This window comes from Protomyctophum bolini (genome assembly GCF_963924005.1).
Source record: "Protomyctophum bolini genome assembly, chromosome: 2".
Classification (NCBI taxonomy): Eukaryota; Metazoa; Chordata; class Actinopteri; order Myctophiformes; family Myctophidae; genus Protomyctophum; species Protomyctophum bolini.
In genome coordinates this window covers 29,831,796-29,859,368 of record NC_137863.1, presented here as the reverse complement: position 1 = coordinate 29,859,368, position 27,573 = coordinate 29,831,796, and the positions used below count along the sequence as shown (strand labels likewise).

At 42.4% G+C, this 27,573-nt stretch overlaps 1 protein-coding gene across 4 annotated transcripts; it reads right to left on the bottom strand.

Moving 5' to 3' along the window:
- Nucleotides 1–43: 43 nt before the first annotated feature.
- On the bottom strand, nucleotides 44–27,573 carry LOC308335089 (rho guanine nucleotide exchange factor 3-like). Of its 4 annotated transcripts, XM_080792065.1 has the most exons (13): nucleotides 27,318–27,573; nucleotides 21,418–21,484; nucleotides 20,401–20,467; nucleotides 17,708–17,770; nucleotides 7,589–7,696; nucleotides 6,674–6,868; nucleotides 6,399–6,461; nucleotides 6,065–6,161; nucleotides 4,764–4,840; nucleotides 4,324–4,584; nucleotides 3,733–3,903; nucleotides 3,390–3,579; nucleotides 44–2,903 (listed from the first exon to the last, which is right to left on the bottom strand). In XM_080792065.1, exons 1-13 carry the CDS (start codon nucleotides 27,352–27,354, stop codon nucleotides 2,017–2,019), a joined length of 2,283 nt encoding a protein of 760 aa, XP_080648191.1. In that variant the 5' UTR covers nucleotides 27,355–27,573; the 3' UTR covers nucleotides 44–2,016. The 4 variants fall into 4 exon arrangements, with proteins under 4 accessions (XP_080648191.1, XP_080648193.1, XP_080648194.1 ...); XM_080792067.1 differs by lacking the exons at nucleotides 20,401–20,467; nucleotides 21,418–21,484; nucleotides 27,318–27,573 and adding an exon at nucleotides 18,780–18,965; XM_080792068.1 differs by lacking the exons at nucleotides 20,401–20,467; nucleotides 21,418–21,484; nucleotides 27,318–27,573 and adding an exon at nucleotides 18,780–18,965 and having other exon boundaries at nucleotides 17,708–17,764.

Below are 27,573 nucleotides of genomic sequence, written 5' to 3'. Positions count from 1 at the left end.
AGATCAACCTTAGACAACTGTTTCAACACATATGGGGGTTTAATGTTAACTACAGTGAAAAATACATTTTAAACCGACATATGAATACATACTGTACATGTCCCTGACAAAACAATCTATAAATACAGTTAATACAATGTGAAAACGTTGTTTAACGGCGTTTGTCAAATACACAAAGTGTTTCATTCCAGAAACATTCTTGGTCAAAACAAATGACACCAAATATACACAAAATAAAGAAATGCTTAAAAATAAACATACAAGCAAGAGGTTGAGTTCTGCAATACAAGATTTGCTTGTGAGCGTCTGAGCGGTAAACAAAATGTGGTTTAGAAAGTGGATTACATATATAGATCTCACAGAGACAGTACACTTCAGATGCATTGTGGGTGAAATTCCTCTTTAGATACATACAACGTGACTGGCACTGTAGCCTTCGATCATCACCACCGCTATGACATAAACATGGTCAGTCCTTATACTGTTTTATATTTGTATTAACACAACAGAAACCAGATGAGATTCAGTGTGGCACATATAATTATAAACAACCAGATATAAATGGCAAGTAAAATGACTACGAATGGCTCTTCCTGTTGAGGAGGTGGTATACCATGATTTGACCATCCATTCTCTCTCAGTGTTGTCATTCTGAACCTGGAACTCTTTACAGCTGTACTCTAGGACAGGTAAGACTTTAGAAAGGGGATTAGCAATCAGAGTGACCTTGTAAAGGAATGGTCCCCAGTTAAATCCCTGATGTAGACATGAGTCTAGACACGAGTGCATGCCGCATGGCAAGAGTTGGAATCTGGGTCTGATTATGTTGATATAATTTTGTTGTCTTGTATGCAGGTCTGAGTTTGTTGTAGTCTTCTAAAAAGAAGTGATTATAAAAAAGAATCTGTCTTGAGCAATTACAAGTTGTTGTGTATTCGTTTGAAAACCACAGACCACAGAATGCTGTGCTTAACATTGGACCTCATTCACAAAGCGTGCATATGTTCAGATATACTACGGTGACAATACAAGTATTTCCAAGAGCATATTCCGTTTCATCATTATTATTCCTACTGTGATTTGTTCATTAGGTACACACTACACACAAACTCATGTCTGCTGTTGGGCACTCCTATGTGGTAGATAAGATGCATAGATGTTATTAGAATGCCTTATTCTTCATGCTAAATCAATTTCAATAGTGCCAATTACCTAAAATAAAATGTTTATATGCCCAATATTTGTCAAAACATATTTAAAAGAAAAGACCTCTGTTATTTATTGATTGTTCTTCAAGTGTTGATACATAACTGGGTTTGATGACAAGAGGCAAATTCAAGCCTTTTTAGGCATTCTTTAGTTGAACTGAACATAATTATTATGTCCCTCAGCATGTTTGTCGTTTCTGCGACCATAACTTGGCAAATTGATTAGCCTATCATGCTGCAGGAGACTATAGAAGAACAATCGTTGATGACATAAGAACAATATCCTACAAGTCTTACCATCTGATGAAGATGCTAAGAATGGATTCATGAAATCTGTGTCTTTTCCCATGACATTATAAATTTCCCCTCAGTGATCAATATATGTAAAGCTATAATCCATAATCTATCAGGTAGCAGCATGTGACCTGCATTGCAGCATCATCGTTTTTGCAATACAACTTTATCCATTCTCAAGTTCAAATGATCCATTGTGTGAGTGGCTCATTTGAGAAAATAAACCTAAACTAAAAGCTGTCAAGACAAGACATTGTGTTGGAATGCTTTTAACACTGTGTGTTTTTCAGACATTAATGTGCATTTGATTCACGATAAGGTGGGATTCGTGGTCCACAAAAATCAAGGCTTTACAGACCCTTTCGTGAATCCCACATGGGTCTTTACTTTACGTACTACGCGAAACTACACTAAAATCTAGTAGAAATACAAACAGCTTTGTAAATGAGGCCCATTGGGAGTAGGACTCTGGATCACAGTTTACTTCACTTGGTATCGACCTGCTATCCTTGGGTCAGCAGCGGACACTTAGCTCCTCCCCCAAGTCGCCGGTGTCCATATTGACCTCCTCTTCCTCACAATGAACTGCTGTTCCTGCCTCTGCCTCCTCACCACTTTCTCCTCTCTCTTCTCCTCCTGTCATCGTCAGCTCTTCCTCTCCTTTGGCCAACTCTGACATCAGTTCTCCTGTTCTCATCCCGTCTACACCTGACCCCACCTCTGCATCTCCGCCTAGGTCTAAACCTTTAAGTGCATTTTCACTATCTTCTCCTTCTCCAGTCAAACCCACAGCGGTCGTCCCTGTGTCTCCATTCAACCTCTGCACACTCTCTCTGCCTCCACCCAGGTCTCCCACCTCTAACACTTTACCCATCCTGTCTTCCATCTCTCCACCCAGGCTATGTTCCATCTCTCCGATCATCTGTCCATCCGCTTCTCCACCTATCCCTGTAATTCCACCCAGCCTACATTCAATATGCCCAGTTACACTTCCATGTATCACTCCATCATCCATCCTTTTCTCCATTTCTCCGGCCATTTCTCTACCCAACCTGCATTCAGTGTCCGGAGTTGTCCTTCCATCCATCTCTCCGTCTATCCCTCCACCTGTGCTGCATTCTGTCTCACTCTCATTAATCGCCGTCTCAATGTTTTGCCCAGGACTTGAATCAGTCATCACACCTGGTCCAGACACCACCCTTACAGGCTCCATCACTCCGTCCGTCTGTCCAGTCGTCCCTCCTATCTGTCCATCCAGGCCGACCGGCAGGGCTGCAGCTTCCTGCTGGGCTTGCCGGATACAGTTCATCCACTGCTGCTTGTTGAAGAGGTCACTGGCCTGCAGACACAGAGACTGAAGCTGTCCTCCGCCATGATACGACACCCGGAAGAAATTCTTCGCTGAAAACAGGACAGGAGAGCAGAGAGAGAAGTTAGTTGCACCACATTGAAACCAGGAGTTGGTCAACCATGATGTTTTTGTTTTTGTTGATGATATTATCTAAAAAACAGATTCCTCAGCGAATCTCTTGATTACACCAATGTTGTTCTTGTGAAGCAGTAGAAATGAAATGAAGCCTCCCGCTGGCCAGCCGGGGAGACTGATGGAGGGGAAAGGAACTGGTTGGAATAACGTGTTCCTTCCACGCGCTACGTCCAACCAGGGAAACTCCCCCCTGTCAGATGTAAAGGAGCAATTTGGACACTCAGGCATGAAGGAAGCATGAGTTCAAGTCCGTTGCTCTCCCCATGTCCCCCATATATGGGGACTAGGTTGGTGGAGGGTGTGTAGAGCCCAGGATCACATTAGATAATTGACACAGGGGTGAAAAATGGGTTACAGAATCGTGGGATAAAAAATTATAATCTCACTAAAACTAATCTCACTTCTCTCTGCGTTGCTGAAAGCTCCACGTATGGAACCGCCAACTCGGACCTCGCCATCTGATAGGTCCTCCAGCAACAGGTGGCGGATTGGAATTGGCTGACGGCAGAGCTGGTAGCTGACTGGCTTGTCGTTCAGGGAGAGGGCTCGAGTTACAACCAACACATCTTGAAAGAGAAAAACATGAAGTTTCTACAAAGAGAGAGGAGATAATATTGTCATTATTAGAATGTACCGTATTGACAGGAATTGATTTCACTTAACACCATTCAAGACACACAGGTAGTGTCTCGTACAATCCTTGTGTGAACTTCACACTATAATGAAAACAGGAATCAAACGTACTACTCCGCGGTGGTTCTTCAGCTCTCCACGGCAGCTGAGAGTTCGGGAGTGCTCGATGAGTGCGTCTCTCTGTCCTTCCTCGCTGTAGGACAACCTGTTCTTATAGTAACGACACTCCGATTCCCCTGCCTGTCTGTTTATTTCTGCTACAATACTCTGAACCATCAGGATCTGTAGAAGAGACAGACAGACAGACAGACAGACAGACAGACAGACAGACAGACAGACAGACAGACAGACAGACAAATTAAAAATGCAATTTCTGTTAGTCTATCTCTCCTATACTGTCTCCCTCTCAGCTTTCAAACGACCATTTCCATTTGTACACTCTCAATAGTTAGCCATTAGGATTTACAGTGTAGACTGGAATTTCACCAAATTGGGGTTTGTAGCCTATTGCACATCAAACTGGGGGTCCTTGAATACCCAAATCTAATGTAAAATCTTCAGTGTTAATTCAACCCGGAGGGTGTACAAATGGGTGTACAATTTGGTTCAATTTGTACACTCTCAGAGTTACAGAGCCATAAGGACCCCTGGTGGACCCTACAGTGAGAACAGTGGTCTTTGGGGTGCGTTCAGTTTCCTCACCGCCTCCTCCAGGCGCTGCCTGTCTGGGTGGTCATTGGGCGTGTGTTTCAGAATCTCCCGTAGCAACAGGGGGTATTTGACCAATCGGCTGCGAGGGATGTCCAGGAAGTTCCACAGGTCCAGCTTCCTGCTGAACGGCGACAGGAGACAGCGCTGCAGGAAGTCATGCACCCGTCTGTCTCTCTGCTTCCTGTCGTCAAGTAAAGCTTTGGCAGGCACCTGGTTGCTGCAGTAACCAGTGTATGACTGTAAACACGGCAGCTGAGGGAAGAGAGACAGACATGCAGACACGCATGCACGCACGCACACACGCATGCACACACGCATGCACAACACAAAGAGTTAACTAATTATCATTGTGTCAATTATGTATAGTGTGGTATGTATAGTGTGGTATGTCTGTGCCTGTGCGTGCGTACGTGCGTGTGAGCATCTCTTACCCAGTCCACCAGTATGTGTCCTACATGTTCTGTAGAACCGTCTGGTTGTCTAGCTTGCCTCAGCTGACTCAACAGATCTGAGAGAGAGAGAGAGAGAGAGAGAGAGAGAGACAGCTGATCAACAGTGGGACAGAGTACCTCCATAGTACAGCACAGCTGTATGGAATGGTGCCAAAAGAAATCAAACTCATAAACAAAACGAAATGCTGCCAAATTGTTGTGGTTTATTATTACATGGGGAGACTACAATTAAAAAGTTATTGCACCAGAGTTAGCTATCATCTCATTTACATCTGTTGGGCAGGTTTACAGCTTCAACAACATCTAAAGTCCAAGGGCACAGATAAAGGTACAGAATAAAGCCTAATTTATACTATTCTATATTGTACAACACGGTGATGCTTGGTGTCGTTTGCGTGTATCTGATTTTATTTGGATAATTTAAATACACTAAGCATGTAGACATGTTCTTCATGTTTTTTTCTGAAGATTTTCTGAATGTATGCTTAGTGTATTTAAATGATCCAAATAAAATGATGGAATAAAAATAAATACATCCTGGCTACAGCAATGGCATATATTTGTTTTAATAAATGGAGATCTTAGAATCATAAAATAAAAATGAATCTTCAGTTCATAAGTTTGTCCTCAGTGGTGCAGTTTGCTTCTGATTGATTGATTGAATATATCTCTAGTCTACCAAACACTTATTTTGGTATTAAATGTCATGTGCTAATATTGGCTGGTTTCAACCCTTATGTTTTATGATTTCCAGTGAATGTTTCTGATTTGCTGCAGAATGTCTGATCTCTAGACAGAAGCATGTTCCTGCTTCCGCATTTCACCACTAGAGGGCATTGTTAGCATACCATACTGTAATCTTATCTCACACAGACAGGAACAACTTTTTGATGTGTGGAAACACTGGAAACCTTTTGTGGATAGTTTCAACAAATATGCTCCATGTATGACAATGAACAAAACTCTATTCTCTTCACCAGACATTAATACTTTAATAGCTTTAAATACCAATGAAAAAACATGTACTTAATGCCCCTTGGTGAAAATCAAGAATTATCATAACTGCTCTGTACATGTACACATGTCATTTCTTAGTCCTTTCATAATCTAATATGCTTTGGCAATGAGCACTTGTACAGTATGGCATGACAATAAGCTAGCTAATTTAATTGGAGAGAAAGAGAGCCATACAGGTTAAAAAATAAATAATAATCATACAAATAATAATAAATAAAAGTGACATTAATAGAGCTCTTTAGACTGTGTGTGTGCGTGCGTACCTTCGTGTAGAGGTACCAATGAGTCCAGAGTTCCAAAGATCTGCATCAGTTCCTGTTTTGTCATGATTGACAGCTTCAACATTGGGTCATGATAAGCCTACACACACGCGCGCACACACACACACACACACACACACACACACACACACACACACACACACACACACACACACACACACACACACACACACACACACACACACACACACACACACACACACAAACAAACATTTTGTGGAAAATCAGCAAAAAAGTTATTATCTGAAGACTTTATATAGTATCATATTTTGATGATGCACAAATAGAGTATGGGTGCAAACAGACTCGTATTTACCTTCTTTGCCAACTTCAGGTCATCGACTAAGTCCTGTTCTCCCTGAGTCAACTCAAATATAGCCTAGAGAGGGAGAGAGAGGGGGGAAGGTCTCTAATATCTTTTAAATGTAAAATTAAGTTTCACTTAAATTAACTCAAAGATTAAATTAGTTAAATAATCACTTGTAACACCCTGGCATTATTGTTATGTGAGATCACACACACACACACACTCTCTCTCTCTCTCTCTCTCTCTCTCTCTCTCTCTCTCTCTCTCTCTCTCTGTGTTCTAACCTCTTGTCGTTTTATCTCTCTCGCTGACAGGGGCTGGACATCGAAGGTGTCGCTCCACAGCTTGCTGTCACGCCGTTTGGTCACCGCAGGAACTGTTGCCGAGGATCGGGGCCCCGTCGCTGAGGAGGGGCGTGTCCAGGGGCGGGGAAAGACAACGGTCTCCGCCCGGCTGTCAGGATGAAAGCTGATGGAGCGCTGAGGAGAGGATGAAGATCAAACAAATAAAACACAACCCCTACAATGATGGCTGCAATGGGTCAGGACAGTGCTTCTCAAACGGTTTCATTTCAAGGACCCCCATAACTCCGAGGGTTACAGACCTGTAAGGGTTCCCCTTCAAGGAACCCTGAGGATCCCTGGATCCCACTTTGAGAACCACTAGCTTAGAATAAAAAGCTCCTTCTTACTGAGCCTTGTGTCAAAGCAAACTTCTTGTGAGAACCTCATGAAGCTTTTCTGATTGTTGTAACTAACTACTAACTTGATTGGAAACCTTCTGAGGGTCTCACCAGGTCCAAGTAACCATAATTCTCTTTCACAAGTGCAGCACAAAAGTTTAGAAGTCATTATTTATAATGCATAACCTCCTCTTAAAGTTAGCTAAATTAAATTTAGTTCAGGAGCTTCACTGTTTTCATGCATGCATGTTGTGGTGATATACTGGTAATAATGACACAGTATATCACAGCAAGTTGGCGAAACAAAATAGTGAAGATAGGTCAGCCACACACTGTGTGTCTCAGTGAGTTATCTATCAAGATTATACTCATGTACTATGCCTAGCTTCAACATTCTTCAGTTTTAGATGACATGAATTTGAATAGTTTTTAGTTTGTTTAGTTTTTGCTTAAGTCTACGATCTTGGTCTCCCTTCCAGTGTCCGTCCCTTCCTCTGTCCCCCGACTGACCATTTACCTGCAGGGTCTGACCAATCCTCTTGAGGGGTGTGGTTTTAACAGGTGGGAGGAGACTTGCCAGTGATGCCACCCTGAACAGAGGCTTGGCTCGCTTCGTACTGGGCTCCTGCAGACACAGACAGTCAGTCAGTCAAATACGACAAATAGTCATTCAGCAAACACTGTACTGGCCTCCTATAGACCAATCCATGGAGGGGTGCCCTGGGCGCAGACATATCTATTGGTGTCACATTAAGCACAGCTTTGACACCACACACACACACACACACACACACACACACACACACACACACACACACACAAACTCAATAAGTGCATGCGTGAACATGTTGACCTGGATATAGACCTATGGATATATAGACCCATAGAAAATCTATGTGTGTGTGTGTGTGTGTGTGTGTGTGTGTGTGTGTGTGTGTGTGTGTGTGTGTGTGTGTGTGTGTGTGTGTGTGTGATAAAGGATGTGTGAAAGAGAACGGGTCAGCTGGTCTTATTCCCAATGATCTGGTAAACATACAATACCAACTTCATCACACAGACATGGCTGCTCTATACTGTTATGACGAATGTGGTATTTATTTACCAGCTGTGAGGCTGAACCTTTCTAAAGAGCTTTGAGTTCACATCACAATGCTGTGCTTTTTGTTATTAACCTACTACGACTTCACCACACATACATGGCAAATACAGCATGGCTCTCAAAGTTGAGTCCGGGGACCCCCAGGGGTCCTTGAGGGTCTTCCAGGGGTCCACAGCAAAATGTGTAACAGTTTAAACACAAGCTCACAGTTCTGACCAACTTCACCACACATACAGTAAGTAGTACATGGATGTTCTACTACTCCACCCCCGTGTCCTACCTGCCAATCCTAGCAGGGATTTCACCAGCCGGCGTTTGATGAGAGGCCGCTACCCTCACACTTGCAAGGAAAGCCCATGTTCTTGGGCTTTTCTGGCATTGACTGGCATATCCTGCACAAAACAACAACTAAGGCAGCGCCCTAAGCAGACTCAAGTCTCGCCACCCCTTCAACAGGACAGCACAACAGATGTTTGGTAACATCCCTGAGGACCTGGCAACTTCCTGGAAGCGGGAATGGGAGTAGGCTGAGCCTACACGTCTGCACCATCACATTACCCGGGAGATGGAGTTGAAGGAGAACATCTACCACGCCGCCATTGGACCCCGCTGAACCGCCTCCGTACTGGGGTTGGTCGCTTCAAATCGTCCATGAAGGAGTGGGGCCTGGCAGACAGCGCAGTATGCAAGTGTGGTGAGCCTGACTGCCGACCACATAATCACTACCTGTCCTCTATACAGGCCTTCTTCAGAGGCTGGCCTCTTCCAACTGGGACCAGAGACAAGAGCGTGGCTTTGCGACACTGAGCAGGACATATGACGACAATACACGAAAGAAGAAGCTGCTCTACTGTCACATCAACTTCACCACATATTGTACATAGATACGAGACCAACTTAAAAAAAGTGTACTCCCAACTTCATCACATAATCTACATAGATACGAGACCAACTTATAAAAGTGTACTCCCAACTTCACCACATATTGTACATAGATACGAGACCAACTTATAAAAGTGTACTCCCAACTTCACCACATATTGTACATAGATACGAGACCAACTTATAAAAGTGTACTCCTCGGAGCGCAGATCTCCACCAGGCCGGGTTACCCAGGCCTGTGTAAGTCGTGGAGTGCAGCCGCCAGGGGGAAATAGTTTGCACAGAGGCGTAGCGTCCATTGGGCCACTCTGGAGTTGAACTTGGCCCGGTCAATTCACTTCAATTCAATACAGAAAGAAAATAATCAACATAAGATACATTGGTAGCCTCTTACGCCTGTGGCCATACTAGTCGCCTTTGTTTTCAACTGCAGATGGCCACTGCAAGTCAGCAAAACCGCTTTCAGTGAAATAGACCTATCAATAGACCTCTGCCACATTTTACCGTGGCATTGAGACTAGCCGTGAGTGTCACATAAAACATACTGTATGAGAAATGGCAAGCAGAGAACTTTTCCAGGCTGCTTCTATGGCTTATCTTTATCTCACTTACAATATAGTTGTATAATTTACCACTACATTTATTGATGAAGATAATTCATCTATTAATTCTATTGCAGCACATCCTGCCCCAAAACATGAACGGTATAGCCTATATTTTAATACTTAATAAGTGGCTATGGTATTATCTACTCCAATAGATTTAATTACAGCATTATCCCTTACATTGAACCAATAACATAATTAACAATGGTACAGCACACGAAAAACATGAATAACTTAACACAAAATAGAACCAAGAACTTAATTAAAACAATATAGATATAACCCAGAACACCAATACAATATATTGTATATATTGTAATGTACACAGAACCAAGAGCTTCATTGAGAACCAAAAACATCATTGACAAAATAGAACCACAAAATTAATTGAAACAAAAACAGTTTCTTTGTGGCATGGAGAAAGTGCCAGGATAATTATGCATGGGGATGGAATACATGAAGATACTGAAGATAACGATATAAGAGCCACAACTACCATACCTGCATTTGCTTCCCCATGTTGTGTCTCTTTTCTTCACACGGCTCCAGCACAGAACAATCCGCTTTAGTCTGACACTTGTCTAGGTAGAGAAGTCTCTCCCTGGCAACCATGCCGCCCTGGGTTAGTCCTGCCTGCCTATACTGATGTTACTTACTTTAAACACCCTGAGAATCTGTTCCCCTGCCTGCCTATACTGATGTTACTTACTTTAAACACCCTGATAATCTGTTCCCCTGCCTGCCTATACGGATGTTACTTACTTTAAACACCCTGATAATCTGTTCCCCTGCCTGCCTATACTGATGTTACTTACTTTAAACACCCTGAGAATCTGTTCCCCTGCCTGCCTATACTGATGTTACTTACTTTAAACACCCTGAGAATCTGTTCCCCTGCCTGCCTATACTGATGTTACTTACTTTAAACACCCTGAGAATCTGTTCCCCTGCCTGCCTATACTGATGTTACTTACTTTAAACACTCTGATAATCTGTTCCCCTGCCTGCCTATACTGATGTTACTTACTTTAAACACTCTGATAATCTGTTCCCCTGCCTGCCTATACTGATGTTACTTACTTTAAACACCCTGAGAATCTGTTCCCCTGCCTGCCTATACTGATGTTTTAACACTATGGGAGCCTGGCAGCTGTCGGATCAATCCCTCTCCCTCTCTCTCTCTTTGGCTCTACCCCCTTCCCATCTCTCCCTCTCTGACCCCCTCTCTCTCTCTCTCTATTTAATGTTTAGTTTTTTCAATATCAACATGCTTTATTGGCAGAATTCTAATCAAAAGGGTAAGATTAATAAACCACAGTGCATTAAACACAAGAACAACGGGTGGAAGCAAGAACAGAAAAATGTTGTGAAGTAATTCAAAAGATTAATAAAAAAGATAATACAAAGAAATGTGTGTGTGTGTGTGTGTGTGTGTGTGTGTGAATCTAATAAACAAAAATGACAGTCCTCCCTGTCTGTCTCACATTTTCATAATCATGAACACACGCACGCACGCACGCACGCACGCACAGGAAACGTGTCCCAGATCCTACCTTCCTCCTTTGTTATGTACACCTCACAACTTCCTGCTTTTGTGTGACCATGGAAAGTTGGAACAGTGTGTGTGTGTGTGTGTGTGTGTGTGTGTGTGTGTCATATATTATAAACAATCATAGAGAGCTGTCAATCATAGAACAGAAGAGAGAAACTCTTTAACGCACGCACACACACACACACACACACACACACACACACACACACACACACACACACACACACACACACACACACACACACACACACACACACACACACACACACACACACACACACACACACACACGCATCAGCTCAGTGGCCTTGTGGTTAGTGTCCGCCCTGAGACTGGGAGGTCGGGGTTCGATCCCCGGCCGGGTCATGCCAAAGACTCTAAAAATGGGACCCAGTGCCTCCCTACTTGGCACTCAGCATCAAGGGTTGGATTGGGGAAAAGTCCCTGCGACATACTAGCGTCATGTCCAGGGGGTGTACTTATAGCTACATCAAGCTGCTCCACACTACAGAAACAGGAGATAGGCTCCTGCCCTATGGGCCTCATGGCAAGGCTTACCACACACACACACACACACACACACACACACACACACACAACTCTAACTACTAGTTTGCGAGTGGCAGCACAACCGATGGATTTGGTAGTTTGAAACACACGAGAAGAGTAATATTACAGCTGGTCTGTCGCTAAGCGACTAAACAGGTGGGTCTAATGAAAAGAACACATAGCTTTTATTGCATTTATTGTTCATCTTTTTACTTTCCGTATGTACTAAATCCAGTCCACATGGTTCTCCAAATAAGGGGGAAGTCAAGAGGAATGTGATATTTGTTTGCTGGTTAGATATGGCTGTCTTTTGTCAAACGTGCAGCACTGTCAGGAGAATACTGCTGACAACACCTACAAGAAGTCTCACCTCCTCGGTGATGTTCAAGTTCACAATTACTTTACAACGTCAATCTAGAGGCCTCACTGTCTGAGAAGTGTATCTTAAAGTTTATCTCTGGTACAGTTGATAGATTATCATATTATTACATTTATGGTAGAATTATTGTAGATGTGAAATCAAAACACTACACAGTACAAAGCTGTACACATTCTGAGTTACAAATGGATTTAGTAACACTTTACTGTGTGCTGTATGACCTTTAGATCTGTAATGAGTTTGTTCACGTCTCTGTTTGTATCTCCTGTTGACAGCGTTGAAGAGTAATGAAGGATTTTCCCCTTTTTTCCTAGCAGGAAAGTAACCGTTGTTAATTTGCATGTGTGTTGTTGCTGTCGGTCACCATGAGCTCCAACAGCAATCAATAGCAATCACAAACCTAATCACACAGAGAGAGTTTACACTGTAGTAACACACACATGTGAAGTTGGCACGTGTCTGTTACTATACACATACCAGCTACGCTATATGTTTGGCCGTGAGCTTTGTCAGGTGCTATTCCTTGGAAGGTCCAGCTCTTTGTTACAGCATGGCTACATAATTAAGCCTCCATACGTTCAGCGTTTGAATTAATGAATCTGGGAACCCATAACATTTTCTTTTTAAACAGCACCCTCTGCTATTTGTTTCCCTTGAATTTGACTATTTTTTGACTAACAGGATGTTGGCCTGTTTGGTCCGACCTCAGCCCTCCTCTTCTGATGGGGCGCCTATGTTTTCATTCCACTAATCTCCAACGTTCACACGTTCTGAATGCCCTGCCGACAGATTCAGTAGCTCGAAATCTGTTCTTGAGAGATTACTGGGATGTAGACTTACACTAAAGTACACCTGCCTGATTTACTGCTGTAAATGTTTCACTGTTCATAGTGTAGCTAGTGCCGCGTAGCCAGACGCTCTGAGATGATCTGCCTACCGATACGTCTGGGAAAATCTAAATTAATTGAATGGGCTGGAGAAACCCAGTCGTACTCGTAAGAAAGGTGCGCCCACTACTTTAAAAACCTAAAGTTTTGGCATTGGTTCTTTCAAGCTGTTGTTGTTTATATTCTGGGTCTGTGACCCCTAGGGGCTCCTCAGAGTCATTGCAGGGGGGGCACCAATAACGCACATACAGTACATAACATGAATCCAATATATATCATTAGCAAAGATAAATTCTAAAGAAAGAAAACAATAATTTACAGTACACAACACAAAGGAGGCTGTAGCTGTCAGATGTTATGAACTGTTGGAAAAGGGAGAGTGGTGTGTCCTTGACATGTAAGAAATGTAAGGCATAGAAGGAGCACTTTAATTGTAAAACAATAAATAATTGCTTTTCAAACAAGCCATACCTCTATCCAGGGGTGCCCAAAAGGTAGATCGTGATCTACCAGTAGATAACAAAGGCTGTACAGGTAGATCATAGGACATGTCCCTAAAGAGTATTTAATTTAAATATATAAAAAACTATTTTTGGAATGTGCCCACAAAAGTGAGCTCAAACTCACAATGCAATATTTTGTTTTCAACAGTGTTGCTGTGCACAAATGTCTGTAGCATTACAAATTAAATACAAAACCCCCCTAACTATTAGATGTCTCCCCCTCTATTTCCCATTCCGAGTGCATTTGTCCTATATGTAATGCCAGCGCCGCTATATTCTAAAGCCCCCTCAGGACAGGTACATATTTAAACAATTTTCACTTTTTCAGCAATGCAAAGCAAAGCTGATCATTTTGAAAGTATCTCTCACGTCATAAAAGTGTGGGCACCCCTGCTCTATACCTTTATTCCTCACAGGAAGAAACCACTCAGAGTACCCACTTTCAACAGTGTTAAAACGTAATGATTAGCCCCGCAGTCAGCCAGTGGTAATGGTGACAGAGGTATATGACGGATGTTGCTAAATCTGTCTGTGAGCATCCTGTCGCTCAAATTAAACATAGCGCTATACCTGCAGCTGCTGTCTGTGCAAGGCTTTTAGTGCATCTGGATTCATTCAGCTCAAGATGGGGGGAAATTATGGCACTCTATAGTGGCACGTACAGGAGGTAAAGTGCCTGTCCACCACCAATTTGAATCCACCGTGGTGCATCCGGTTTGGCTGATTGTCTATACAAACACACCCGGCCATGTTCGGAGGGAGGGAAGCTAGACAGGAGGGGTGATCCTACGGACTGGGTAGACCTCATTTGAGATGGACAGTGCAGTCAAGGCTTTCAGAGAATTCTGTAAATGCATTGCGAAAACAAAATAGACAGGGGTTGACACTATGGTCTCAGAGGCATTTTCCCGTCGTGCAAGTACAGGTCAGGTTTTACTTGCCAAACGGTTATGCTCACTTGTCCGAAAAGTTAATCAAACTAATTCGATAATCCATTCGAGTGGCGAGAGTCACTTGGAAAGTGACATTCAAATGCACAACCTGAACCTGATGAAGCTCACAGCAAAACATGTTGTGCAGTAATGAGTTTTGCCCAAACTCCAGTGACAATGTCTGGGTCACAAATTTGACATATGACAGAATGGAAGGCTTTGCAAAAAAACATGTAAAAAAAAAAGATCCGAAAATGGAGTGGCTGAGGCCTAGATTAATATGCAACACAATTGTACAAAATATGTAGTATGGGTCGTCTCTCTATCAGCTAAGTGGTCTTGGCCTAAAGACTCCTGCTGTATGCTAAACATTCATGTACGATTTAGATTGTACCTTGCACATTATGCTGAATTCACACCGGGAGCTTCGACACTAGTCCACAACGCTAAGAAGGATGCTAAAGCAATACGTTGGGGGTGTCTGAGGTTATGAGTGACAGATGTCACCGTGTGTCAAACAAGGGTATGTGTCTGCTGTCGAGGTGAATAAACAGACTGTATGGAAAGTAGGTCATTTTGAAATGGAATATTTAAACTAGCAGCTGTAGATGGGAAAAGGGGGTCAATGGTCAATTGGTTACCGTACCTATTATACCTTACCTTACCTATTATAGGTTACATTACAGGTCTATTTATCGGCTGAAATTCATGGATTGTTTAAAACAAGCTGAGGATGACCTGCAACAAGTCTGTCTCACATTTCTCTTGGTAAATGTAACTGATTACAGTTACAGTAAAATCTGTAACTTTAACTACGTAATGCCATTACATATTCCGTTACATCACAACTTAATCGTAACTTCCGGTTTCTCACATGGCACTGTGTGAGACGTACAAAGCCACTGGTTCAGGAGTCAACTCTTCCTCAACAGACAACAATGCTCTGACTCACAACGTGATGAAGCCTAAACTACATGTCTGTGAGCAGCGTTGGGTGGCAATACTGACTGCGTATGACTTTGACCTCAAGCATGTGCCTGCACAGTAAAATCTTCATTGTTGTCTCCACCAGGCCGAAGGCATGGGGAGAGAGTATGTTTTGCATTCTGTCCGTCCGTCCGTGTGTCCGTCCTGTGTTAATTATGGGTTCATGATGTTAAATTTGTATACTCTTTGAGTTCAAATAGACCAATAAACACTGGTGGTCCGTAGAATATGGGAGCCGATGCCCTACCTACAATAGAGAAGCATCTACTGTCAGTAGCATCTGAACAAGCATTGAATCTGAACAAGAAGTTACGCGCGTGCACACACACACACACACACACACACACACACACACACACACACACACACACACACGACACGCCTCATAGTCCTATATTCTGAGAATAGCTGACTAATAATCAGAACACAATAGATCCCAATCTTAATTTGTGTGACTCAAGCGAAGTTAAACTGGCGAGATAAGATACAATGGGTGTGTGTGGGCGAGGACCTTCTCCTTCCCTCATCACCGGGAAAGAGGCAACAATTACAACAACTGAGTTAAGAATAGAAGAATAACCACCGCCCAGCCTGGGTCACACTGTAGTCTCCATCACAACACAACCACTGTTCATTTAGTTTTAGTCATAGACTAACCACCGCCCAGCCTGGGTCACACTGTAGTCTCCATCACAACACAACCACTGTTCATTTAGTTTTAGTCATAGACATTTCAATAAAATTCCATTTAATTTTAGTCATAGTCTTTTGAATAAAATTGATTTAGCTTTAGTCACATTTTAGTCATCTGAAATGTGTTAGTGTTAGTCTTGTTTTAGTTGACCAAATAGAATAATATTTTAGTCGACTAAATGTACAGTTAATGTAATCGGAACGTGACAAACATACAATTTCATGTATTTTAGTTCTACTGGATCTGTTCTCCACTAGTCACCATGCTGTCTAAATGGATCTGTTCTACACTAGTCACCATGCTGTCTAAATGGATCTGTTCTCCACTAGTCACCATGCTGTCTAAATGGATCTGTTCTCCACTAGTCACCATGCTGTCTAAATGGATCTGTTCTACACTAGTCACCATGCTGTCTAAATGGATCTGTTCTCCACTAGTCACCATGCTGTCTAAATGGATCTGTTCTCCACTAGTCACCATGCTGTCTAAATGGATCTGTTCTCCACTAGTCACCATGCTGTCTAAATGGATCTGTTCTCCACTAGTCACCATGCTGTCTAAATGGATCTGTTCTCCACTAGTCACCATGCTGTCTAAATGGATCTGTTCTCCACTAGTCACCATGCTGTCTAAATGGATCTGTTCTCCACTAGTCACCATGCTGTCTAAATGGATCTGTTCTCCACTAGTCACCATGCTGTCTAAATGGATCTGTTCTCCACTAGTCACCATGCTGTCTAAATGGATCTGTTCTCCACTAGTCACCATGCTGTCTAAATGGATCTGTTCTCCACTAGTCACCATGCTGTCTAAATGGATCTGTTCTCCACTAGTCACCATGCTGTCTAAATGGATCTGTTCTCCACTAGTCACTAGCATCTGGTGGACAGTTCCCACCAACTAGAAATGCACTCTGTCGAGGTGCCAACTTGAGCAGAGCGTGCGAGTACTGCTACTAACTAATGTCTATTACAACTGATGTTCTAAATCCTTTAGACCCATTATTGACCTTGAAACGTAGTTTCGTCAGTTACGTCAAGTTATTTTCATCACATCATATGCTGCTACGAGACATACGCATCAAACGACCCAAGTAACCACAGTATACCGCTAATCAACTTACAAATTACATATACATATACATAGAGGCATTTCCTTTAATCCACCCAACACTGAAACATATCTTTATTACGTCACCATTGAGAGCCAGTTATACCAGTACTTGCACGCTCTGCTTGCGCACTAGTAGGCCATTTATGGCCATTTATGGCCTACTTGGGTGCAACAAGCAAGTAGGCACTTGAAACAGTGCAGGTCTAGTTTTCTCTGTGTTTTGTATTTACTTAGTTTATTATATGCTGAGTTACAAACATGATTTACTTCATAATATCGAATTACCTTGCAGTTTAAATGCTTGTTATTAATGTGTTTCATGATTTTGTTTTTGTTGTCAGAACCATGTCAAAAATCCATTCTTGGTGTGATCATTATCAATTCTCTTTAATGGGAGAACGGTCAGAATATTTCCATATAATATAATGTATAAAAAAAAAAGAGTTGAACTTACATTGATGTCCAGACTGCAGAGACTCAGAGACTCAGCTTCTCTCTGCTCCTGTTTCCTCTTCTTCTGCAACACACACACACACACACACACACACACACACACACACACACACACACACACACACACACACTTTGTCAGAGCGAGGTGATTATGCCATTTTATAGGCTTAGGCTTATCAGAGATCTATAACACTATGGAGGTGTTTTCACGTCTTTGTATTATGATTCATTTCTGACTAGCATGCAAACTAAAACTATAGATGAAACTGTAAAGAGTAGGTAGAGAATGTTAGAGTCACACAGTTCGGTCTGGCTGTTTTTAACAATAGAAGGAAGTTTGATGTTTTGTCGATGCATTGTGTTGTGTCTGCCGGATATTACCTCCACTTTTCCTTTAACATACTAATGCCAATGGACAACACATTAAAGGGGAGGATGACATTTTATTTTGTAAAATAAATGTAGAATATATGTGAAAGAAATATTTCTCTTTCTCTCTTTTCTACAGGTCAACTTTCATTGTGTAACTTCTCCGGACAGCAGTGGCTCAGGACGTAGCCACTTTGTTCTCCGGACAGCAGTGGCTCAGGACGTAGAGCTGCCACTTTGTTCTGTCCTTGAACTAAAGCCCTGCTCCCGATGCAGGTTGGTGCCTTACATGGTTCCCTCTGCCATCCGTGTGTGTAAATGTGTGTGTAAATGTGTGTGTAAATGTGTGTGTAAATGGGTGTGTAAATGTGTGTGTAAATGGGTGTGTAAATGTGTGTGTAAATGGGTGTGTAAATGTGTGTGTAAATGTGTGTGTAAATGGGTGATAGAAATGCACATTGTTGATAAATGCACCATTTACCATTTTAACGGATCCTAGATTAGCAACATTAAAATAAACCAAAAGGACCAGAAACATGGCATTTACACACACAGACTCACTAGTATCATATGCTCACTAATATCTGCTTACACACGCACACGCACACACACACACACACTCACACACACACACACACACACACACACACACACACACACACACACACACACACACACACACACACACACACACACACACTAACCCGGTGGTGAATAAACAGACAGCATCCCATCATCAGCTCCTCTCCTTTTCTCCTCTCACTCCTCTCTTCCTCTTCTCTCTTGTCTCCTCTTGTCCTTCTCTGTTCTTCTCTTCTATCGTCTTCTCTAATCTTCTATATTCTTCATGTTCCTCCTGTCTTGTTCTTCAGCTTCTATGTTCTTCCACACGTCTCTCTCTCTCTCTCTCTCTCTCTCTCTCTACATTCTAATTCTCTCTGCCTGCCTTCTCTTCTCTGGGTTAGGGTCTACTCAGTGAGGCAGTCCAGACCTGCGAGCTTCACACAACAGGATCTCAACTCAGACAGACCTGTGTGTGTGTGTGTGTGTGTGTGTGTGTGTGTGTGTGTGTGTGTGTGTGTGTGTTGTTTTGCCCTGCTCTCCTTTGTGTGTGGTCAACCTGTTCCCGCTTAATAAACAGGAAATGACAGTAGCCGGGGGATAACAAGCCGTAGCTATAATTAGGGAAGTAAAGGAGACTTCTAGACACTGCTAATACACACACACACACACACACACACACACACACACACACACACACAATCATCATTTCATCATTTTTCGACCGCAGTCCAGATCATGGATTCCACAATACTACGCCAGACTTCCCGGTCCTTCATTGCCACCCCCAGTTCCTGCCTACTGAAGCATGTGTACCTAGCGATGGCATCAGGGAACGACAGCTTTACCTCTGGTCCGCCCTGAGGCAGGACTCCAGAGAAGAAGGTAAGATATAACCTCATTGGCAGCTCTGTAGAAGTGGCCGGCAAACTGCGCTCTTTTGGATCGGACCAGTAAAGAAACACGGGGAAGGTTGCCGTATATTAGATAAGTCGATGGGTGGCTCTTCCAAGACAGATTTTGCGCTCTCATTAGAAGGCGGGTGTAAGTGCCATCCAAACGATTCTCTTGTTTCTTTGAAAGTGTCCATGTCTCGGAGCCATAGAGTAGAATCAGCTCAACGGTCGTCCTAAATATTTTTAAAGTATCGGATCGGCCCTTATTTGTCATATCGGGTCATATCGGTATCGGTGAATATGCCAGTCTAACCACCAATCTGACACAGGGGTAAGGGGTTGACACTATGGCAGGGAAATAAAATGTTGGGGCATGTGGACTTTGCTTTGGAGTTTCTCAAACTGCAAGTGCACATTTGAGTGAGGATTCTGCTATAAACACAACACGAGATATATAGCTAGATAGCTATAAACACAACATGATATCACGACACTGGTATCATTATTCGGTATCGGCTAACACAGAAATTGAGGTATCGGGAACGGATCGGAAGCGAAAAAAGTGTATCGGGACATCCCTAATTTTAACATCTTACGAAGCTGGGATGACCAGATCTTATGCATGTCATTGCAGGCTGAACAGGCCATACCCTTCCTAGTTTGAAAGTCCTTTTGGGAAGAAGATATATATGAACCCAAATACTTGTAGTCATCAACCCGTTTCAGAGGAGTGTTGTTAAGTGTTTTTATAATGTGGTAAACACACACACACACACACACACACACACACACACACACACACACACACACACACAATGTTGTAGCTCTGTGTTGTTTTTGTACTTTGTGACACTGTATAGTATCTTACCCCTCTGAGCTTCCATCTGTCAGGAGAGGAGAGGAGAGGGAAAGATGTCTTCTTTTTGACCGATGGCCTGAGAGAGAGAGAAAGAGAGAGAGAGAGAGAGAGAAAGAGAGAGAGTGTGTTAAAGCTTAAATCGAGTAAATCGTAAAGTTCACCAATCTTTATGATTATATTTTAACAACAAAACTAGCAGCAATCATTCTGCAGTGTTTTCAGATTGTCTCTCTACTCTTCCATTGAGAGACTTTGGGATGCTATTTACCGGTTGACAATGTCAGTAAAGTTCTTTGCAGTAGATGACACACTTGTGTGAAGCTTTCCATATATCTACACCAATAGTGGCTATAGTTGGTGCTATAGTAGTCTCTCGAGTCAGACTGTTTCCATCATACTGTTCATACAGTCTGGAGCACGGAAGCTCTGAAAACTATTTGGGACGAATGTGGCGTCTCTTCCCTGCTTCCGTTTTGTCTTTACAAATTGTAAATCATATTTATATAAATCAAATATAAATAAAAAATAATTGTATATCAGAAGCTTATCAGAAATACGAATTGAAAAATAAAATGTAACGATATTTTTAAAATATATTTTCGTGAATTAATCTTGCACTTGCTGTCAGAATAAGCCTGTGTAAGATATCATCCCCATGCATTAAATCTAAATGGATGCTCCACAGTGATAGCATTTCGCTATACCTACTTCTGACACTGTGTCATGTTGTTAGAAGACTGCACAGTGACTCTGACGGTATCTGAAACGTGTGTAAATGTATTCACTGCTCTTGACGTGAATGTGTTATTATCAGTTATTACTGCCAACACTTCCTTGTCTGTCCTGTGGTCTGATTGTCATATCTACTTGCCTGTAGGCTTTCATGCAAACATTTACACTAACACCACAGCGGCCAGCCTGGGTTCAAACACCACAGGCCAGAGCCAGAGCTAGGGCTAGAGTTTTGGGGTCTGTGAAGGCTCTAGAAACTGTGTGTCTGTGTGTGTGCGTGCGTGCGTGTCTTACCCCTCTGAGCTTCCATCAGTCAAGGGAGGAGAAGAGAGAGAAAGATGTCGTCTTTTCGATTGACGGCCTGAGAGAGAGAGAGAGAGAGAGAGAGAGAGAGAGAGAGAGAGAGAGAGAAAGAGAAGCAAATTAAAGCAGAAATCCAGGCGACCCCCAGCTAAATGATTGTCCCTTTCGGCTCCATTTGTACACTCTCAGTTATTGGGGTCAAACTGAGGGTCCTTGAAATTAAAATGTTTGAGAACCACAGTGCTAGAGCATGCAGCCCATCTAGTGGTCAGTAATGGTCAGTACATTGAAATGACAATAGCGGCACAAGAGGATAAGACACACTACTAAGAGAGACTTTTTAAGAGTTTGTCTCTGTTATAGACGGTTTCATCCAAATGCTTTCTTGTTGCTATAGGAGACAATGATAAAACCCTTGGACACACCCGGGTCAGCTGTTGCTTGATTCATACCTGAAGTAAAACAAGATATAGTACTAGGCAAAAGAGCGGTGAGGCAGGTCATGCTGGCAAAAAGCATTGTTATTTTCTTAACCCACCATAGGAACCAGCATGTTCCCTGCATGTTTCTGTATTTATATGCAGAAATATAATGGTTTTCGTTGGAGCAGACGTGGCTGCTGGGCCATTATCTGCATAACATGTGGCACACACATGCTACAAAGACACTCCACTGGTAAATCCCAGCACTGACCTATATACTCTGACCTCTATCAACCTTCATATAGATCTTGCCCAGTGTGCCACCTTCATCAGAATGAGCTTTATTCTCCCGGCATGTTCACAAACAAGGAGTTACATTACTTTCACATTAGTCTTTTTCGAGACAGACTGTTGACTCAATTCAAAGGAAAATAATGGCACTGTTTTTCCTTTATTTGCCGATGCTCTCACATAGATGAGGAAAGAAAACTATAGCAGATCAAAAGGCTATATGAAAGTACAAATAAATAGTGTGAAACCAGATGTAAAACTTGTACGGTATGTATCATATTGCCCAAACCAGTTACAAATACAGCAAAAATAGGCTACTGCTATGTAACGGGTATTGTCCCTAATATAAACTATATAATATACTTGGTCTTGGTATGTGCATGACTGCAAATAACAATAACAAGGAGGCAGGGTTAGCTAACTGAAATGTGCATTTCACTAAATACACTGCAATTCAAAGCATGACCATCCACAACAGCATACTAATTCATGCTAGCCAATTTGGGATCCAAAGCCTGAATTATCTTTTTGCAAGCATTTCTCAGGTCCCTCACTGCAGCACATGGAATGGGGTTACTAAAATGTTTAGCCGAAACCAACATTTGCATTAGGTTACAGCTGGAGAAGGGTATGTTGGGTTTTAATGAGAGGCACTTACATCTCATGTAAGTGCCTCTGTGTGCCTGTACTCAAAGGAGAAATGAAAGTAGGACAAATGTTTCTGAGAGGATTTTAGTTACCAGGTTGGGTTTTGAATTAAGCACCAAAAGTGTGAGATATGATTATGTGAGTTATGCTTTCAAACCTCATCTGTAGGCCTTGGTCTGAATGTTCTTCTTGAACGTTTGCAGGAAGTTTATGTATGCTGGCCTCTGTCTAAGGAAAGGGTTTCTCCACCCACTCCAGTCTAGCACAGCTCCCCTCCATGTCTGTGAAACATGACTGGAACAACCTATACAAATGTCCCTCTACAATCGGCTTGATAACGTATGAGCTCTCTCAATGGTCCTCATTCACCAAATGTGTGTATCATCAGGTTTGATCGTAAAGCCCCAGTAAAGCCTAGAGCCCTAGACTACTGTATGTTTGTAGAAACAAACATAGTCTTGTTTCCATGAGACATCATCACATGGCATCACAAGAGAAAGATGGATAGAGGTAGACAATGTGCATGAGAGAGAGGGAGGAAGACAGTAGAGATGTACAACTGTTAATCACATGCTGCACTACTTTCATGGCTGTGGTCAGAAATATGACTGTGAGTGTGTAGTGTGTACATCACTAATATTGTTAGAGGGCGTGCCTCCTGGAGATTTCTGCTCAGTACACCTTTCTAGTTGTGAGCCCACCATAGTTCTCTATAAAGTCTACTTTTATGGGGTGCCAGCACCTCGTATGCCTAGCTTTGTGTGTTTGTGTAATAATAGCGATGATTTGATTGGATGAGCAAAGTATGTATTGAGGATAAAAGTGAAGATGGAAAATTGAGGACACAAATTGCTACTGGCCAGAATGAGATGATGTATGATCATCCACATGATAGAGCAGCGATCTACTCGAGTATATGGCATGCGCATGCATAAAGTGAGTGTCAAAGTGAGTTTAACGTCGTTTAACGTCGTTCAATGCAGTCAGATACAACTATTCTGTTTGGGTGTATGGGCTGTCAAGGCCAGAAAGTACTTTTGGCCACTCAGTAGGCGTTAACTGCATAACTTCCAGGTATGATGATGTCACATGCATACCCACTATTGCCACTCTTTATTCATCAATGCATCATCATCATCAATATAGCGATCTACTGGAGCCCACACTGTTTCTTCAGGAACAGTATTCTCTAGTTATTATTATTATTATTAATTATAGTTTAGTTTACTAGTGTCCAAAACTGTCGACAAACTTCGTCTTAAGCAAACATTGAATTCCCATTACCAATGAATTGAGAATTTTACTTCAGTGTCTGAGCAAATAGTGTCATTTTTATAGTGTCTATTTTACGTCATGATTATAGTGTCTATTTTACGTCATGATGTCTGTCTGTCTGTCTGTCTCTCTCTCTCTCTCTCTCTCTCTCATAATTTACAATTTACAACTCTCTCTCTTACATCGATGTGACAAGGCAAACCATTCACTGACTTCCTGTATGACCATGACTCATCATGACATCATCATCAACACTAGTCCAGATCCCTAGGGTGAAATGAGTTGTTTCATGGAGAAAGATATCATCCACCTAGCCTCAGTGGACTAGCGTACGTACGACAGTCAGATCACAATCTTAAAAACACTTAATTACGTCAAGAGGAATTCAATTACTCCCAACGCATGGTGCATATGCAATCGTTTATGGGATGAGTAGTTCCGTCCACCTTTAAAATGTACAGTCTTGTACCTTTTTTTGCCATTTCCCATTTCTGTTTAAGAACGACAACCTCAAGTTTTATGGCCATGATTCATCAGGTCACTGGTTGGCTGAATCAAGCCAACCAGTGACCTGATGAATCATGACCTGATGAACCTGATGAAGCATACTCAGAAGCTTGCCAAGTTTCCATATGCATAACAGAAGGGGACGTTCGGTAGGCCAATCAGACAGGCAATGTAAACAACATAACTCCCGGAAAAGACACGCTGTGATTGGCCAGTAGTCACTTGAGTGGCAGCGATGCAGAGTGCCTTCCACACTTCCGTTTGACTTCCGCCTAACGCTGGAGACAACAAACTGCTGGGCTTATTTTTTATATATCTATGGTCAAGGGCTTCTGCCAGAAATATGGGGAGGGGATGGAGAGGAGCCAGCTCGATAGCATGGCTGGCTAGTTATTAGACTCCTAATCCACACCTCCCGGGTTTGAATCCTGCTTGCGCCACAATTTTTTGGCACTGCCAACCGCAAACAGCTTTTGTTTTGCTGATAAAGTAAAGTTTTAGACTGTGGCCGGTTAAGACTGAGGGCAGGCAACGGAGTCCGACATACATGGCCGGTTAAGACTCACCCATGGCTTCCACGTGCGGTGCACCTCAAAGTGACTATAGCCTACTAACTTGAGCTGCTGGATGCAAGGGCCAAGAACTCCTGTTATGTCTCGCAGATTATCGCAGATATAGTTGGCAGCTGATTTCACCCAGCAGTGTGCACAATAAATTTCGCCTTGATTAGTTCAGTAATTGCAAGATTAGCTACGGACTCGGAGTACGGAGACACAGACAATGGACAAACATATAATGTAGAATAGATCATCTTCTAGACTGCTCAGCCCCTAGGTGCCACGCCATAAAAAGCAAATCATACGCATGTTCAACACGGAATTAAAGTGTTACTATGAACTGAATGTCCAATACATCTGCATCTGAGGATAATTAATTAAATTTCCGCCCGATCAGCGTCCTGGAAGGAGGGGGTCCCCCTCTTTTGTTAAAATTCCTGAGGTTTCTTTCCTTTTCCCATCTTGTTTTGGGAAAAGGAGGTTTATGGGGGTCTATGGACTGGGAGGGAGCACAGTTCTGTTGAACTGGGTCTCTAGAAAACCACCTTCAACAAAACTATTATTATAGTTAATATTAAATTAAATTATTAAAACCTTTTGAATGACAAAACGCCCATCGCCTGGATACGCATTATTTTAGTTCATACCCCGACACCTCATCTACAACCTCAAGTACGGAATGAAAGACTGAACAATTTGGACTCACCCATCCCATCTTCCTATTCCACCCCAATGTATAGATGATTATAGCCTATGTCCCGCTCCTTTAATTAATTAATGAGCTGCACTCCTTCTCCTCTAGATCCACTCTCCATCAGAGAGAAAAACTGGAAAGTCATCCAGAACCATGCACTATTGGTTCCACACCGCTTCTGTGAAGCCATAATAATAACCAACTCCAAGAAGCACAATATTGACATGACAAGGCAAACCATGCACTGAATTCCTGTATATGACCATTCCTGTAGGCATAGCATGACCATGACACATTCCATTCCTTATGTATAGCACTGCTTCTGTGGTCTACAGGCTTGGCATCCACACTTAATCATTGATCAGCTGTTATCTCAAGCCTACCACAGTCCAACAACATCCAAAAAGCCCATGCATTCCTCTGTTTCTGAAGCTCTTTTGAGACGTTGCTCCCACCGTGAGTCTCATGTTCCTGGATTCCACCCCACAGCCCTCCATTAGGACCTTTCTGTCATTCATTACGTCAGTCTGCACTCTGCATACAAGCACAACAAATAGTCACTGTATTCTGTTGAGGTGCAGTCTTTGTTAGTTAATTTACCAATTACTTTTGGTTGTTACTGCCTGGTCTATATGGTCCTTGTACTGCAGTGGATCTAAGCTGTATTTTAGCCTACTAGAACTTCTAGTTTTGGCTGATTGTAATTATCCTGATCTAGGATGTGAACTGGAGAAACTGGAGAAATTCTATTCACATCAGATCTCATTATTGTCAGTAAATTCCAGTAGAACAAGAGCAGCATTCCTCACCTCACTGTGTGTGTGTGTGTGTGTGTGTGTGTGTGTGTGTGTGTGTGTGTGTGTGTGTGTTCAGTCAGTCGACTGGCTCATAAAACGTCACCAACTGGTTTCTCTCCCTCCCTATCATTCTCTCTCCATTTCTCCTTTGTCAGGAGGACTTGCGCGTCATAACGTCTCTCTAGATTGCCTAGAGGCAGTTATTTAGGTTTAGCAGTCACTTAATTGGTAATATACATTTAACAACGAATAGCTGCAGAATTATTCAATTTTGAAAATAGCACACAGTGACTGTGAATGTATTTATGTCTTTGGACGTTATTGCTTGGTGGACATCCTTCTCCTGTCACAACAGCTCACATAATGTCATAGGGGAGAGTCTTTCGGCATTAGTCATACTGTCTATCGGTGTGAATTGTGTAGCCTAAATCACTCAGTGTGTCATTCCTTAAACTGTTATCGATACATTTCCCAGTAGCCTATTTCCGAAATAAAAGTGTAAATGTGCCTGAGTGCCTTATCCTCCTCCAAACACAGACCTGACCTCACGTTTATAAACAAACAAACATGTTACATGTGCAGACAGTAAACCTACACTTGATCTCACTACGCTTACGTCTTGAAGTGTGTATTTAGATAGTAATGATAGATATTGTAATGTAGGAAACACCATTTCCTACAGTAAAAAGTATTCTCTTACCCTGAAACTTGCTCTCCGTCATCACCTGTTGATTCATTGTTATTCCAGCATAGGCTACAATCTCGTCAAGTAACTTTTTTTAAACCGAATTTTAAAGTGGCGCAGCCGCTCCGCTCGCATGTATTCATTCACCACAATAATTCCACTGTAAATGTCTCAGTCGGTAGTTTCTGGACACTCAACTGTTTTGGACAAGTCGGCAACTAGTGTGTTGTGGTTGGGTTGAGCCATTTGAACTCCACCAACCTCATGTTGT